General features: G+C 42.7%; 2 protein-coding genes across 4 annotated transcripts in view; both read right to left on the reverse strand.

Annotated features, from left to right (window-relative positions):
* Positions 1-3,912: 3,912 nt before the first annotated feature.
* On the reverse strand, positions 3,913-8,608 carry anxa14 (annexin A14). Of its 3 annotated transcripts, XM_053446084.1 has the most exons (14): positions 8,493-8,593; positions 7,773-7,794; positions 7,439-7,478; positions 6,939-7,035; positions 6,723-6,811; positions 5,956-6,069; positions 5,735-5,825; positions 5,567-5,646; positions 5,419-5,457; positions 5,205-5,295; positions 5,022-5,117; positions 4,881-4,936; positions 4,148-4,255; positions 3,913-4,056 (listed from the first exon to the last, which is right to left on the reverse strand). In XM_053446084.1, exons 3-14 carry the CDS (start codon positions 7,463-7,465, stop codon positions 3,994-3,996), a joined length of 951 nt encoding a protein of 316 aa, XP_053302059.1. In that variant the 5' UTR covers positions 7,466-7,478; positions 7,773-7,794; positions 8,493-8,593; the 3' UTR covers positions 3,913-3,993. The 3 variants fall into 3 exon arrangements, with proteins under 3 accessions (XP_053302059.1, XP_053302060.1, XP_053302061.1); XM_053446085.1 differs by lacking the exon at positions 7,773-7,794 and having other exon boundaries at positions 8,493-8,608; XM_053446086.1 differs by lacking the exon at positions 8,493-8,593 and having other exon boundaries at positions 3,913-4,053; positions 7,773-8,068.
* A 643-nt stretch (positions 8,609-9,251) lies between these two features.
* crybg2 (crystallin beta-gamma domain containing 2) overlaps positions 9,252-16,731 on the reverse strand; it is a 34,409-nt gene continuing 26,929 nt past the window's right edge. Inside the window, exons 10-25 of the mRNA XM_053446351.1 lie at positions 15,603-15,843; positions 15,078-15,217; positions 14,861-14,987; positions 14,746-14,781; positions 14,526-14,665; positions 14,271-14,397; positions 13,811-13,962; positions 13,600-13,726; positions 13,462-13,494; positions 12,823-12,935; positions 12,596-12,725; positions 12,357-12,496; positions 11,989-12,112; positions 11,091-11,249; positions 10,844-11,003; positions 9,252-10,223 (exon numbers count right to left, since the gene is read on the reverse strand). Coding sequence (XP_053302326.1) covers positions 10,135-10,223; positions 10,844-11,003; positions 11,091-11,249; positions 11,989-12,112; positions 12,357-12,496; positions 12,596-12,725; positions 12,823-12,935; positions 13,462-13,494; positions 13,600-13,726; positions 13,811-13,962; positions 14,271-14,397; positions 14,526-14,665; positions 14,746-14,781; positions 14,861-14,987; positions 15,078-15,217; positions 15,603-15,843 — 2,038 coding nt within the window. The 3' untranslated portion in view covers positions 9,252-10,134. The remainder of the gene's footprint in view (positions 10,224-10,843; positions 11,004-11,090; positions 11,250-11,988; positions 12,113-12,356; positions 12,497-12,595; positions 12,726-12,822; positions 12,936-13,461; positions 13,495-13,599; positions 13,727-13,810; positions 13,963-14,270; positions 14,398-14,525; positions 14,666-14,745; positions 14,782-14,860; positions 14,988-15,077; positions 15,218-15,602; positions 15,844-16,731) is intronic.

Below are 16,731 nucleotides of genomic sequence, written 5' to 3' on the forward strand. Positions count from 1 at the left end.
TCTGTGAATTACTTTAATAGCTCAGTGTTGTATGCAAGATGTATGTTTATAAATGGCAGTGGCATGGCCAACCTGTACCTAGCACATGTTTAAATTAAAAACATGAATATATGAGCCTGTGTTATATTTGAATAGCTTAGTATTGAATGCACAATAACAGGGTAGCTATGTTTATATATGGCACTAGGCCCAGCTTAATATAAAACACAATTTTATACAATTTATATAGTAGGGGTCCCTGCTCCATCTGTCCACCAGTTTTGGGGTCCTTGGCAAAACGTTGAAGACCCCTGGTGTAGAGAGATGTGCCTGTTGATTTAAGGAAGGTGGTTCAGTTGCAGAGCAGATCTGACTCAGTTCAATCTACATTTTTGTTTCCTCAATATTTTACTGGAATGAAAATTACCTCACATCGCAAGATGACCAACAAGGAAACAGGGAAAATGTCGATTTTTTATTTTTCAAGAATTTTTCAATTATCTACCTGGATGAATCATTTCTCTTCACTTTCATTGGATGTTCTTTGACTGCGCCCGCTCTTTATGAATCTGCATCAGAACAGGGGATGCCATATAGATTAATCAAGGTTAAAAATTAACCCATTGGCCAATATCCCGTAGAATATTTTCCATTACCGCTGGGCTCATAAAAGGTTTCGTGCCCTCTACACACAGACATGCACAATCTCTCCTCACACCTTTGTCCAAGCTCCGAGATACAGGTTGTCGTATAATCACACCTGTCCTTCCTGAAACCTGACAGTTCTGTTTCTGGAGAAATCATCAGCCCTCCTTCTGCAACGGACGTTTTCAGTAACATCCACTCTCCACCATGAAGATGCAGCTTCTGGGATTTTGCACACTGGCTCTGGCATTAGCACAGGTAACTATTCATATCTTTTAAAATGTGATAGTTACTATGGATGATTCTGCCTCTGAATGAGCTTCAATATCAAGTTTCAACTGGTGCCCAAATTGTTTCTTTCCTTTTGAAACTTTCTGAATGTTGATGGAACATGTTTGTCTGTACGTGACTTGCACACATCAAGAATTGTTTATCTTATCGGCTTAAGAGAGTGCTGTGTTGAATTTGGTGCAATCGGACACGTTTAATATGAATACACAAGTTATTCTCCAGTTTGGGTTCTGTAGTTACCGAGGCTCAATAACTACAGGTCACTTTTACAGTTTCAGAAAAAAAGGATACTACCACAGGCTGTACTGTATTTCATACTTGAATTTATGATCCTAATACATGATAATTTAAAATTTAAAAAAAAATGATATTCAATTTGGATACGTTTAATATGAATACACTTTAATAAATTCATAAACATGCGACAACGGCAATGACAAGTGATTCTCTAGTTTGGGTTCTGTATTTACCTAGGCTCAATAACTACAGGTCAGTTTAACGTATTGTATTTCATACTTGAATTTATGATCTTAATACATGAAAAAGTAAGTAAATTAAGTATAATTGTTCCATATCTGACATCATTATCGCCGAATTCTGTTTTCTTATATTGCAGCAGCTCAATTCTAACTGTAACTTCTGGATGAATAATTAACAGGTCTCTTGTGCTCAGGGTGGATCCAGATTTAGTTTGCTATGATTTAATAAGTTTAGATTTCAGGTTTTCTTTTGTTTCGTGGGGCAGTTTCAGCCTTAAGGTAGTTTTTTATATTTTTTTGTGAATTCAATTGACAGATGATGTTTTTATCACTTTTGTCCAATCAGATTCAAGGACAAACAAATAGAGCCACAAGACTAATCACATCTGAGCCAATGACTACTGACCCAACCACCACAATGATGGCCCCCACAACCACAACAACACCAGCCGCCCCAACCACTACAATGATGGCCCCCACAACCACAACTACATCAGCCGCCCCAACCACTACAATGATGGCCCCCACAACCACAACTACACCAGTCGCCCCAACCACTACAATGATGGCACCAACAACCACAACTACACCAGCCGCCCCAACCACTACAACAATGGCCCCAACAACCACAACTACACCAGCGGCCCCAACCACTACAATGATGGCCCCCACAACCACAACTACACCAGCTGCCCCAACCACTACAACAATGGCCCCCACAACCACAACTACACCAGCTGCCCCAACCACTACAACAATGGCCCCAACAACCACAACTACACCAGCTGCCCCAACCACTACAATGATGGCACCAACAACCACAACTACACCAGCCGCCCCAACCACTACAACAATGGCCCCAACAACCACAACTACACCAGCTGCCCCAACCACTACAACGATGGCCCCCACAACCACAACTACACCAGTCGCCCCAACCACTACAACAATGGCCCCCGCAACGACAACTACACCAGCTGCCCCAACCACTACAATGATGGCCCCCACAACCACAACTACACCAGCCGCCCCAACCACCACTACAACAATGGCCCCCGCAACGACAACTACACCAGCTGCCCCAACCACTACAATGATGGCCCCCACAACCACAACTACACCAGCCGCCCCAACCACTAGAACAATGGCCCCCGCAACGACAACTACACCAGCTGCCCCAACCACTACAATGATGGCCCCCACAACCACAACTACACCAGTCGCCCCAACCACTACAATGATAGCCCCCACAACCACAACTACACCAGTCGCCCCAACCACTACAATGATTGCCCCCACAACCACAACTACACCAGTCGCCCCAACCACTACAATGATAGCCCCCACAACCACAACTACACCAGCCGCCCCAACCACTACAATGATGGCCCCCACAACCACAACTACACCAGCCACCCCAACCACTACAACAATGGCCCCCGCAACGACAACTACACCAGCTGCCCCAACCACTACAATGATGGCCCCCACAACCACAACTACACCAGCCGCCCCAACCACTACAATGATGGCCCCCACAACCACCACTCCAGCAACAACCACTACAACGACCACCCAAAGCCCCACCACCACGCCCAGTGGAGTCTCAGGAGTCAAAGCCTCTCTGCTGTTGTCTGTTGTGCCTTCGCTGCTCTACATGATCTAACCCGAAGCAACCTGCAGCGAAAAGTCACCTTTAGAAAATAACAAAGATCTCTTATTCTTTAATGTCACTGACTGTAAATCAAATTTAACTTGACATGAAAGCAGGTGCACTCCAATGAAGAGACTGGTGGATTGCGGTAAATTATGTTTAAGCACCTTTTCTTGTATGATCAATATTTGCATTTTGTTGTTATTTTATGTGAGAGAAGTGAACAACTTGTTACTGGAGGAGTTTTGTCATGACTGAGGCTACTAATGTGTGTTGTATGGGACAAAATACAATATTCAAATAAAAAGTAATACTAAATAGTGACGATAAAGGATTAAGACTTAAATAATTAAGTTGTAATGTAATGTTTAAAAAAATCACTCTATCACGAGAATAAAGAAAAACACCTTGTTCAAGAACAAGGTGAACCTGTGCTCCCTGAAGTTCCGAAAATTCCTGATACTAAATGTGATGCTGATGTGCCAAACATTTTTGTTAAATAATTAACGTATTTAATTATTTTTGCTCCTTATATTAAAGTAAAACTTAACAAGATGCTTCACGTTATTTATTTGACGACACGCTGATCTTCTGATATTCCCTCTCCAAAATCACTTGTTGTACAAAATTATGAATTTATTCTTGACCTTATTATTGTTGACAAATGTTTGATAACAATCGTTGTTGACATTTAAAAAATACTGCATGTAAGTAGATACAAAATAAGAATGAAATACTCCAGTTGATATCAAAAGTGATAAAAACAAAATGCGTGCATCATAGAGTATAAAACAAAACTTTGAAATATTGATCTGCTTGCATTTGTCATTGAGGTGTTTAACACAAACAGAGAATTAATTCAGATACAGGAGCACAAGAACATGAGGTTTATTTTTTTGCATTACTACAGACTGATACAATGAATGAATAACAACTGGTGCAAGTTTAATCCTCAGATCTACATATGGCGAGCAGAGCCTGTAGGTGATCTCCTTTGAACTGTTTCTGCTGGAAAACAATGAGGCGCACATGTTAAAACACAGACACTTCACATCTGAGAGAATAACACATGAGGGTTGTGTTCATGTGTGAGTCTCACCTGTAGAGCAGTGTAGAGAGAAGTGCCTGTTAATTTAAGGAAGGCGGTTCGGATGAATAGCAGATCCTCCTCAGAGTGAGACACCATGAGCCCCTGGACTATCGACGGCTGCAGGAGGGAGAAACGTGTGTGAACAGATTCATATTTGATACAAAAGATTAAAGTTATGAATTGTAGTTTTAAATTTGGATAAACTTAATTCTTTTGTGTATTTTTTGAAGTGGGTCCTTTAGGTTTCGAAAACACAGTGACAGTAAATTTAACGATGGCATATTTCTTACTCCTTCATCTTGTTTTGTGAGGGTTCTATTAAAAATATAAAGTTTTAAGAGAAAGAAGTTTATTTGTTTAAAATTATGCCCTAATAAGCTGTTGTCTGTGATGAAACAGTCAAACCAGGCAGAAGAAAGAGTCTAATTTATTTATAAAATATATATTGTTTTATAATTTATATTCATAAAGCACAATTTAAATGTATAGTTTAGATTTAAAAACTATTATAACATAGAGAGTAGGCAAAGCAACAAAAAACATATTTCATATATCTATGGCTGCAACCACAGGAATGAATATAGTCCAAAAGCCTAAAGAATGTGTTGGAGATATTAGAGCTATTAAAATAACTCCTGCAGTAATAACAAAATAATAATTATTGTATCCATACATGGGTAATGATAGTTTGATTTGTGCTTCAGCTGATACATAGAACTATATATAAAGGTGTGTTTCTTACCTTCATGGTGGCTATTCTCTTAGCGAGGTAGGCATAAGGGCTCTCAATGCACTCCACTGTCAAGGAGATAGAGAAATATCCAATCAACATGAAGCCACTCAAAGACCAGTCACTGTGCACAGTGTCTCCATTAACACTCACCTAAAACCATCAAACCCAGTTGCACATCTCCAGAGAATCGCCCCTCCACAAGCTCCTCCATCGCCTGCCCTGTCTCCAGCTCCAGTCCCATGAACACTGTGGATAAAATGCAAGTCAGGAAAAAAAGGACGGATTCAAGGAGTAAATACGAAGAGAAAAAGAAAAGTCCGGCTGCAGCCTCACCATTGTTGAGATGGTCTGTGTCTCTGGACGTCAGGATGTTGATCCAAGGTACCACATCGGCTTTTTTCCCATTTAGTGATGCGATCAGAGCCTGGAAGAATCACAACAAGAGAACACACAGTCAACTCTCTACATGCTGCATTTTGTGTATAACTTATATAGTATTTAAATCTGGTCCTAATGCACAACTAGAACACAAACATGGAGATTGTACCTGAACATCTCTTTGGACACTACTGGGAACATCTTCTTTCTGTTGAAACACAGTGGATTGCAGTTTCTGAGTCACAGCTAAATATCATTATCTCACAGAAAGTTAAGAGGTTGAAACTGAAGGTGGGGATGTAAATACTGTTACTTACATCAAGCAAAGCTATTACAAGCTTAGCAAAGTCTCCACTCGTTTCTCCTTTCAGCTCCTTCTCCAGGTCCTTCTTGTACACTGAGGAAGACAAGGCAGATGTCAGGATTAAAGAGATTATGGATCAGAGATTGAAAATCTGTATATGTAGAGAAAGACGAGGATTTACTCTCTTTGTACGCCAGGCTGATTTCCTGAAGCTGCTTTCCAGATCGTGTGCACAGGATCTCCAACACTGTCTCCTCATCTGTGCCTAAACCCTGCACACACACACACACACACACACACACACACACACACACACACGTTTATACAGAATATCCTGAGATATGATGGAGAAGTCCAGAAACCAAAGCCCCACTATATATGTACACACACACACACACTCACCTCCATGGCCTTTTGCAGGCGGTGGGCCTCGTACTCCAGAGGTGGCATCAGCAGGTCCAGCAGCAGAACCTCCACCTCTCCAGACAGAGCTTTCTTCAAAGCAGCATTAAGGTCCTGGAACCACACAAGGCATTTTAAACTCTGTCTCTGTACATAGTTTATCTACTAAAGCAGCAGCCCACTCTGTCCTACTTGGGATGAAAGGTCAGCCAATAAGTATTATTATTAGGATATTTATCATGTGAATATGTACGATTTAGGACCTATACTGCAGCCGGCCACCAGGGGGTGACCAAGAGGATTTGGCTTCACATTGGTTGAAACTTTAATTCTGTTCCTCTGTGTGATTTTCAGCTGAAGAGAACTTCCTGTTTGTCGGACCAGACACTGACAGATACTTGTGATAATGAGAGTATTTCTTTTATTATTTTCTATTCTATCCACTTAACATATAATTGAATGTGAAAGACAGAATCCTATTAACTTGAGCTCTACCTCAACCTATACTGAGACTCACCGATACCTTATTGCAGTGTACACTGCTGAACTCGTTCTTTAAACAAGGGTGCGTTCAAACCTTTTAGTGTGAATAATATTTGATCAGCAAACACTGGGAAGTTGCAGATGAGCAAACAGGGGAAGCTCATTTGCACATTCCCAGTATTATCACCGCAGCGTTGCATGGTTTATTTCAGGAGATATTTAAACAGCTCTTCTGGAATTCATGTTTTAGTTTCTAAGTGCCGTTTGCAGACATGTTTCTTTACCTTCTGTGTCGCCTCTCGAAAGGTTTTGACGACCTCTTGTCTCTGGGCGTTGCTCCGATTGGTCAGGATTCTCACCAGGGTCCCCGCATCTGAGCCACACATACACAACGTTTGTATTTCACAATGGGGCATTTAAAGCAGGGGCGGGTAGTGTAAACAGCTGAAGGGTGTACACACTCATCGAGGCGTCGCTACTCGAGCTTTGAACAGCAGTACCTTTGGTCTGCAGCGCTGCCTGGATCTCCTGAACGTCTCTGTCGGGGTGGAAGTTGTTGAAGGGTCGCACTGTGCCCAGGGTGCCCCAGCACATGTCCTGCATGAGACACAATGAATAATGCAAACTGAGTGACAGGGAACAAGGGGAGATTGGGACAAGACAAGGTGGCGACATGATAATGGACAGAGACACATACCATGAGGGCGTCAGAAGAAGACACAGGGCAGTTTTCATCACACGTGAATTTCAAGAATGTTAAATATTTTATCCTCATAGGTTGGAGAAGCAGTTTGAGAGGAGGCCCGGTAGTTTGACGTTATACTCTACAGGACTAATGTGAGATAATTGATTCTTCAATGGGTTTTGACTTCACAGTGTGTGTAAGATTAGATGAGTATGCCGGAGATCAGAGTACACACAGTTGTGTTATCTGAAGTCCTCTTAGTAAACAGAGTAATGATGCAACAACAGAGGGAAGAAGAAGAAGAAGTGGACTCACGTAAGATTTGAAATAATCAGGGTCCATGGTTTTGTTTGACCTGAAAGAAAGAATCGGCCCAAATACAGATAAATAATCACATTAAAAAAATAAATATGTACCTCTATTAATACAGAAATTACATTAAAGTAAATGACACACAATTAAATCCAATTTGTGGATCTAAAACTAAAAGTAAAGTAGAATTTTGTTCTGTGCAAGATTTAAAGACAGTGTATTAACCAAAACCAACAGTTATCTAAAGACACAGTTATAACATATTAAAAGGTTTATGTGTTAGAGACACGTTAAGACAGAATATAGTGTTTTTTAAAGGAATGCTGGTTTTTCTTACCTGTAGCAGAAAGCTGTGGCGCCTGTGGAAAGGTGTGGAGATAATAAATTGTCTCAGCCTCCTCTAATCAGCAGTGTGTCCCAGTCCTGCCCCCACTGTGCCGCACCTTTCTCCCACCTTACCCATGTGACTCGTCCCTCTGACCAATCACCGACCAGTATCCTCACACCTTCCCATTGACACCATCGCTCTGCACCATATCTATGACAAGCCGCTTGTAAAATACTCACATTCCTCGCAAATGAGGAATCCAGACCGGCCAGTTTGTTTTGCATGTTTGTTGTGAAAGGACCATGGGCTGTAGATTATGTGCCCCCCCCCCCCCCCCCCCCCCCCCACCTCTCCCACACCCCGATCCATATCTATGATGAACCCTGTCAATGAAGAATGTGCAGTATCGCTGTTCTTTGTCATTTTAAGAGGAAATCTGATAAAGAAACCCACCAGACCACATGCCACTCGGGTCTGTAACACAAAGCAGAGTGAGGGTGGAAAGCTGCTTTTAGGCTAAAACCTGATTCTCTTGAGTTCACGTCGGCTCCAACCGCTGAATATGACTTTGCATTTTGCATCAGGAGTGTAAACAAAGGGCCTTTTCAGAGATAACAATCTGATACTCATCTTCCCCCTTTCTCTCGGTCCAAAGAGACAGAGCGGAGAGAAGGAAAACACAACGCAATCCCTTTATAAAGTGAGTTTCAAACAAAAACACAGTGTTACCTGAAGATGATGAAAGTTATTCCTGACAAGGGTTCTAATCCAGGATCCACTCCTCCCTGCTGCTCAGCCTCTACCTGCCGTGTTCTCCTGCAGAGCACGAAGAAATATGAGACGTGTGTGTGGTTATTACAAACACAGATCTGCAGCAAGGTGCCTCCAGCTTTCACTGGTGACTGCTCAAGATTTACCCTCAGAACAAGTTGGAACCAGGAAAAAGAAGAACAGTATATTATGGCTCTCAGCTGAAATCTGAAACATGACATATACAGAAACAGTCAAAGTTACAGTTAAAACATGAAAAAGTCACCAAAGCTCAAGTTTCAAGTACAGAAGTTTAGAGAGTGCAGAATGTGAAGCCAAAGGGTTTATTTCTCCCCCTGGTGGCTGGCTGCAGAATAGTTCCTAACTTAAATGAGGTGAAATATTCTAATTGACACTTGATAATGACTCTTGTGGTTGGTCGAGCATTTTGTATCTGTGATATTTTGGCTTCATTTCTAGATAGTGGGAGGAAGTGGAGACATATTTATCATTGTTCGAGGAAAGAGGCGACAGCAACTTGACCCTTTTGAATGTTTTGATTATTATTGATTATATTTTTTGTTAGTTGCAGAGCATTAAAAAAAAAAAATCAGGATATGTTTTTGCAGGCTTGATAAATTCAGATGGATAAATTCAAACAGAGGAAACCGAACCAATGCTGACGTCATATTACAGAAATGCTCGAGACATTAATAACGATTCTTTCAAGCCATCAGCTTTGTTTTAATGTGTTTATTTTTGTTTTCAGTATTTTAAAACCACTCCCTTTAACATCACATTTGACATTTTATATATATTTAGTATCAAATATTAACATACAGCTGATAACAACTCGACAAATAAAGAACAATAAAAACAAGGAAACAGAGAAACTGGACAGACACTGAACACGTACAACCCATTTAGTCAATAATATGATATTCTCTATGTATACATAACTGCAACACTTCCCACAAAACAATACGATACATGTACAGCATATAAAAATATCTTTTAAAAGAGGAACATGAATTTCTTGCATGTTTCACATCCATTTGGCTTTATTCATTCTCCATCTGTAGAACGTCTCAGTAGGAAAATAACGTCCAGAAGTTATTGTTATTAAAAACCTGCTTTTTCTACACCATAAACACAGCTATGAGGGAATAGCACAAGCCTGGGGAGATATGAACAGGGAGATTCTGTGGGTTTGAATATACAAATTGTAGGTAAATGATGAGTTCAAGGTCAAAGTGGTGGAGGAGGTGAACCTGTGCTCCTGATCTCTGGACACGAGAGAGTGGGCGGGTCCGTGCAGCTCAGTACATCTGGAGAAATACATTAAATCTGAATTTTTTTTTAGCTCCTGATGACACCAGTCGCTCCAGCAGCTCGAGACACCGACAGGAACCATCGAAACTCCGGCCTCGTGTTGTTTGTGTTTACACGTGTGACACGGATCAGGGGAGTTCATACAGAAGTAAAAGGCACTTAAATAAACTGACAGTGACAGCGGTCGGTTCCCACAGCGCACAATGTTAAGGGAATATTTTTGCAGATAGAAAGAAAGGCCCCGTCGATGAAGCACTGCTGAAATGAGTCAAGAGGAATATGAGGTTTATTATAGCAGCTCGATCTCCCACTGCTGACTCGGCCTCTCATCGTTCTCTGGCATGATCACCACATGGTCCTTGTCGTAGGTTTTTCCACCTGGAGGAAAGAAAGTCAAGTTACAGGCGTCTTGGTATCAACTGTTATTATCAGGCACAGGCGATGCAACAATTCAAAGTCCTGCTTTGTTTTACGAGAGTCTCAGTTTCGATCTACGTCAGTTAAAGTGAATCGAGATGAGTGAAATGAAAGCTGTCCAACATCCGCTCTTACTTTGAAATGGGGACTTTAATGACCCTTACGAATTTGGATTCATATTGAACACAATTTTGTTTTACTTAATAATTTTAGATCAAAATGACTCAGAAGTCATGAAATCCAGCGTTTATCTGCAATATTCAAAGGAGACTTTTAAAATATAAAGAATTCTCAACAGGGTTTGGTGGATTTGTTACAGCAGCAGTTCTTGCTGGTTCAGGCAGCAGAGGATCATGGGTAATATCACGATTCAGTTGTGTTTCAGCTAAGTGAGAGTCAAGAGATTGATAGACTTTGTTTTTTCTCCACATGAAAACCATTACATCACCTGAGATGCAGAGGGCGCTGTTTCTCAGTAAAACCCACATAATTTTGTTTTAAGAATATTCACAATTTTTTATTAAATATATATTTAAATCCAATCTCCCGTAGCCCATTTTTGTCCTACTCTTCTTTCTTACCTTTGACATCCAGGACCATGCCAGGGAAGGTGAGGCTGGTGATGAGGCCTCTCATCTTGGTCGTCCAGCTCTGGATTGGCTGCCGAGTCTCTGACCACAGAACCACCTTGGCTGCCGGCTCAATGTTTCCCATCACCTGGAGACTCATGGTCGTGGCCAGCTGAAAGAGAAGGTCAAACACAGGAAACCCTCAGAGCAGCTGATGCATTCCAAGGTGTTTCTAATGTAGCCCAGGTTCAAGCTCTACCTTATTCTTGATGAATCCGTCCTGATAGAACCAGATGTCAGTCATCGGCTCCACCTCCTCCGTCACCAGCACTCGTCCCGACTTCATCTCCTCCCCGCCGCCCTGGACGGACATGGGGAGGCCGCTCTCCGCGTTCTTGATGCGGAAGAACTGTCGCTTCTGCAGGAGAATTATACACCACGAAAAAAGATCATTAGGATATAAGAGCTTTGGCTGAATCGACCCTAAACGATAGACTATTTATGAAGAGGCTAGTTTCTATGACTGGAGTTAAATCAGCTGACGCCTAGGAACTCAACTGTGACGTCGTCTGTCAATCAAGTGGTTTTTATCAAATTATGCATAAGCTTAAACCTTTTATATAGTTTAACCCTTGTGTTGTCCTTGCAAAAAAAATCACTCAATGGAACAATAGATCGGCCTCTCCATGGAGCCCCGGGTCAGTGAAAAATGACAAAGTGTGGACTGGAGTACCAGGGGCGCGAGGCTCTTTGACCCAGGCCCATGGGTGATCACTCAGAATGGGGGCTTAGGAGTGGGTCCCTGGGCACGACCGGTGCTGGTGCTGGGTCTCTCCCTCCTGGGGTCTACTTCACCCCACTTGGGGTCTAATTCATCCCTCCTGGGGTCTAACTCACCAAACCTGGGTCAATTTGACCCCAAAACATCAGGAGGGTTAAACAATTGTTATTATTTAAAAAAAACAAAACATATTTGTAATCGGTAGCCAATTTTTGTTTGAAATGTGGCTTCTATATCTATATTAATAAATGATCTACAAATGTGCAAATGATAATGATTCCTCTGCAGCACCAGACACTTTTCACATCCTAGTGGAACAACCAGGACTTTGCCTGTTGGCCTGTGTGCTGTTTGAAAAGAGGTTGTGTTAACAAACCTGTACGACCGGATACACGGAGCCAATCGTCGACAGCGAGCTAAACTTTGGCCAGTTGGTGATTTCGATGGGCTCCAGGAGGAACTGGCGCCCCCTGTAGTTGCTGTGTTCACATATCACCCAACTGCAGAGGGAAGAGAGACGAAATTAGACGGCTGGCAGCCACAGACAAACTGTTTGCTGTCGTGTAACCGAATAATTAAATTGTATTATTTGACTTTCAAGATGTTCAAACAGTTTTATCAGCTCATGTCGGGACCATGTGGTTTATTTCATTCATCTCAACGTCTTGAAATCATGAGAAGCTTCCTCTCGTGAGCACCAACAGAAAGATGCTCTGAGACACGCCTCAGGTCAAAGTCACTCACCAGCCGCTGTTGACCCTGACCGACAGGATGTGGTTGTTGAAGCCCTCGCCGGCCATGCTGATGATCTCCGACTCCGTGGTGATCTCTCTGCCCTCCAGACACTCGAGGCCGAACAGGGAGAGGGAGGGAATGGAGAACATCTAGACAGTGGGAGGGGGGGGGGGGGGGCGGGAGAGACGGAGGGTCAGAGCAGGTCGAGGGGCGAGGACACAGTAAGTATATGGAGGGAGTGTTCTCACCATCGGCACGACCTTGACGGAGCGGACGTTGCAGCCGGGGGGGCAGCCCATGCTGATTAAATTGGGGTAATCTCCTTCATGTAAGACGTACAAGTTCCCAGAGTGCTTCTCGCTCTCGTAGAGCACCCAGCTGCAACACAGAGGGGGGGAATCTTCTTTATTTCTTACTTTTTTTATCTCACACTCCTTTTATTCTCCATCTCCCTGCTCAGCTAACTGTTCCTTACCTTCCGCTGACCAATCGGCAGGACTTGGTCAGGAACTTCTCGGACAGCGCCTCCTGGTTGCGGTCGAAGATGTGACACTGGCCCTGGAAATCTGGCTCCGAGAAAAGAACGATCTGATAAACAGAGGAGGGGAGAAGAGAGAGATCGGATTAACACAGCTGGAAAAATCTTATCTTATTATTCTTTTTTGTTTTTTTCTTATCTGTATCTGTGATTTATTGATTAGGTCACATTTTGGCAACTTGTTTTTTTAATTATGGGTTATGCAATTTAATATTTCAGATGCAAGATCTTATTTAAAAAGACCAAGTAGAGAATAAACAACTGGATCAATGTGGTTAATCGTTTTCATCGCTTGTTCTGTGTGTAAATAAAGAAAAGAGAATTTAACTCTTTGACAAACACAGGACACAAAACTGAAGATCACTGTTCCTGCAGTATCATAGTTTATTACTTATGATATCATCTGCAGCCCTTTAATGAGGTGTGTGTGTGTACATGTGTCTCAACAGGCCCTGCATATTTTTCAGTTAAACCCCTGCACACCAAATAACATCTTCAGAAAATAAGCTCAAAGTGTGGACACCAGCTATATCTCAGATTAAAACATACACCTGAGAGTAAAGACCATATATTCACCTGGTTCCGGGTCTTCGAGGTGTCACGCGGAGCCTAAAACACAAACAAACAAACAAACAAACAAACAAACAAACATGAGAGGAACATATGACCCCGGGTGAAACACAGGAGATGTTGCTGAGGGGCACGAGTCCTCACCAGGAGGATGGGCTGCACGGAGCAGATGCGAGGCTCCTGAGAGCCCCAGTCAGCGCTGTTGTTGTAGAAACCTTTCTCCAAGATGTACTGGTTCCCAGAGAAGTCCACGTGGGAGTAGGCCACCCATCTGGACGCAAAACAAACAACCGTCTTATTGTCGTATCAAAGCAACAATCGAAGTAGTGACGGTCACAACAGCAGTTGGACTTACGCCCCGCTGACCACGTGGATGGAGCGCGTGGACGTTTTGAAGTTGAACAGCTCCACGTCGGGAATGGCCTCGTTCACCTCGAAGGTGTTCTCCTCGCCCTCCTGGTCCTCCTCCGGCTGCTCGAACATCACCATCAGGGGGTCGGACAGGTCCTGCAGAGGAGAGGGAACAAGTTCACACTGAGGCCTGAGGGAAACACCAGACTCCCAACCGGGCCGTGTTGTGTTGTGGTTCTGATTGGGGGCAGTGGTTTTAACGATTTGACCTCAGAATGTGAGATCTGACCGATTTTGTGTCCTTGTGTGTAACATTTTGGGATTTGTTGTGTGTACTCCTCTTATGTATGCAAAAGTAAAAAGTTCTTTAAGTTAATGAGTGTCATTTTGATCCTGTGTGCTGTTTTCCATCAGTTAATTTGCTTCCCAAGCGTGAAGCCAAACACAGAAATAGAGAAACTCACAGCTTGTATCACCCTGATGGAGCGGAGCTCGGCATCGCAGCCCCCCCACACCCTCCAGTCCTGGTACTCCCCCTCCTCCAGCAGGTACTGGTGGCCTCGGTAGCCCTCCTTCTCGTAGCCCACCCAGCTACAGGAAGGAAACAGGCAGCGGGGTTAAAAAAAGCACTAATCAAACTCTTTCTACCTGAATCGTGCAGCGGGGCAGTTCATTAGTGATCAATGTGGGGGGGAACAACACCAGGAAGCAGCTCTTACATTCCTCCGTGCACTTTGAGGGAGCCCACATTGTACATGAAGGCCGTCTGCTGCCGGTCTATTCTGGTCATGAAGTCTCTGGCGTTGGTGGTGATCGTCCTCGACTTCCCGCAGAAGTACGGCTTGTCGAAGATCTCCAGCTGCAAAGATCCAAGAGTTACAACCAGGATGCACTTTGTGATTTCACGTGGAGGAATGTTAAAGTTGTAATTCTTCTTACCTTTGGTTCAGACAGATTTTCCACTCGTGGTTCTCCCTACAACAAACATAGAAATACATTCACCAACTGGAACCATGTAAGAAGCTTGTCAGGACTTATAAGAGTGTGCACTTACTATTTTGAGCGGGTGCACGGATCCCACATACGGATGATCCACACCCCAGGCTGCAGGGTTGGAGTAACCCCCCACCTCCAGGACACGTGGTACGCCCTGGAAGAAGGGCTCCGCGTACACAAGCCATCTGACGAGAGGAAAAGACAACACGAGTTTAGGAATAATCTGAAACAATGAGAACATGGTCATATCAATAACATGACGATTCATGACTCACAGTCCAGCATTGATGATGATGGAGGTGGCCTTAATGGGGAAGCCAAAGATCCTGGCGTCGTCAGAGGTGTCTCTGAAGGTGACCTTCTTCCCCTCGGCGTTTTCCTCTGGGAAGAGACCGATTTCTGGGACGCTGTAATCCTGAGAGGAGACGGAGAGCCGCCATTAAAGTCACGTAATGGAGGAGAACAAAGGTTGTAAAGCAAAACAATCCTGAAGGAGCTGATTATAAATGATAAATGAACAACAGCTGTCAAATGTATTTTGGACATTTTTTAATGCAAGACTATAAAAACGTTTTCTATACGAGAGAAGCTGCGCAGATAAGGATTTAATGTTATGGCTAAACAATAGATAAAGAGTTCACTCCTTTAAGTATTTGACTTTTCCTACACATTCATTCATGAGGTTGACTTCATATTCATCTTTGACACTAGATGGTGCTATTGAGTGCAGGAGCAAGACAGTCACTTTGCAAAAGCATAAATTAAAACTATTGTATTTAGCCAAATGACGATGCTCTCACCCTGACGGCTCGTCGCAGAGATCCGATGATGAACTTCCTGGTCGGTGCTGTCTCCGTCTGCTCATCGCCCGTCTCTCCGTTCTGCCCTTTGCCCTCCACCTCCTCCTTCTGTCCGTTCTCCCTCTGTCCGTTCTGCAGCTGCTCCTCCTCCGGGGGGCTGAAGGGGCAGGAGAGCTCGATGTCGCCCTCGTCCAGAGCGTATTTTTCCCCTTTGAAGTTGGGTTTCTCGTACATCACCCATCTTCCCGAGAGAGGAGAGAAGACGATGGAAACATCTTTCATTATTCTGTTTTGTTTTGATAACCACTACTGCATCGTGACTCTGAAATCTGCACTCACACGTGATTCATGATTCATGATTCTTCTTTTCTCTAATCTCCAAATTGGGAAATTTTACTTTGTTGGGTGTCAAACAATAACCTAAAGTCAGATTAAGTAACTTTAAGGCTTAATATGTTTAATACTTTAATTGCTTTTAATTGTGCTCTATATTAACTTGTAAAGCACCTTGTAACATTTCAAAGGTGCCATGTAAATAAACTTTATATTATCATTATTACATTGAACAGACTGATAGTCGCAGGTTCAATCGTCAGAATCAAGAACCAGCTGAACTGTAGATCATTTAAAAATACTTAAAGTCATTAAGAACCAGAGTTTATCTCCAATATTCAGCAGTAAAACTTTTGAAATATGACGTCAGAGATTGACATGCTTTGTTTTTTCTCAAAACCACTTGTGCCCAACACAGTTATTCACCACATCAGGCTGCAGAGGGCGCTGCTGCTCAGTAGAAGCTACACAGTGTTTGTGGAAAAATTTACACAATTTGTATGATCGGCCACGGTGGAGCTAAACATACAAAACCTTATTTGAAATAATAACCATATACAAGAGATTTAAAGGGGAAGTATCTCTCTACTTTCAGGGGGCTCAATGAAACACAAAAGTTTAATATCACAAGATAGAAAGTCTAGAAAATCTTTAATAATGCTTTGTCTTTTAAATATTTGTTCAATGTTTTCAATGCAAAATGACTAAAGCTCTCAAATAAATGTAGTGAAATACCAAAGTAAAAGTGAATCCCTTTAATATAGAATCCTTTATTTACTGTCCAAATACTGCAAGT

Source organism: Pleuronectes platessa, chromosome 18 (assembly GCF_947347685.1).
Source record: "Pleuronectes platessa chromosome 18, fPlePla1.1, whole genome shotgun sequence".
Lineage (NCBI taxonomy): Eukaryota > Metazoa > Chordata > Actinopteri > Pleuronectiformes > Pleuronectidae > Pleuronectes > Pleuronectes platessa.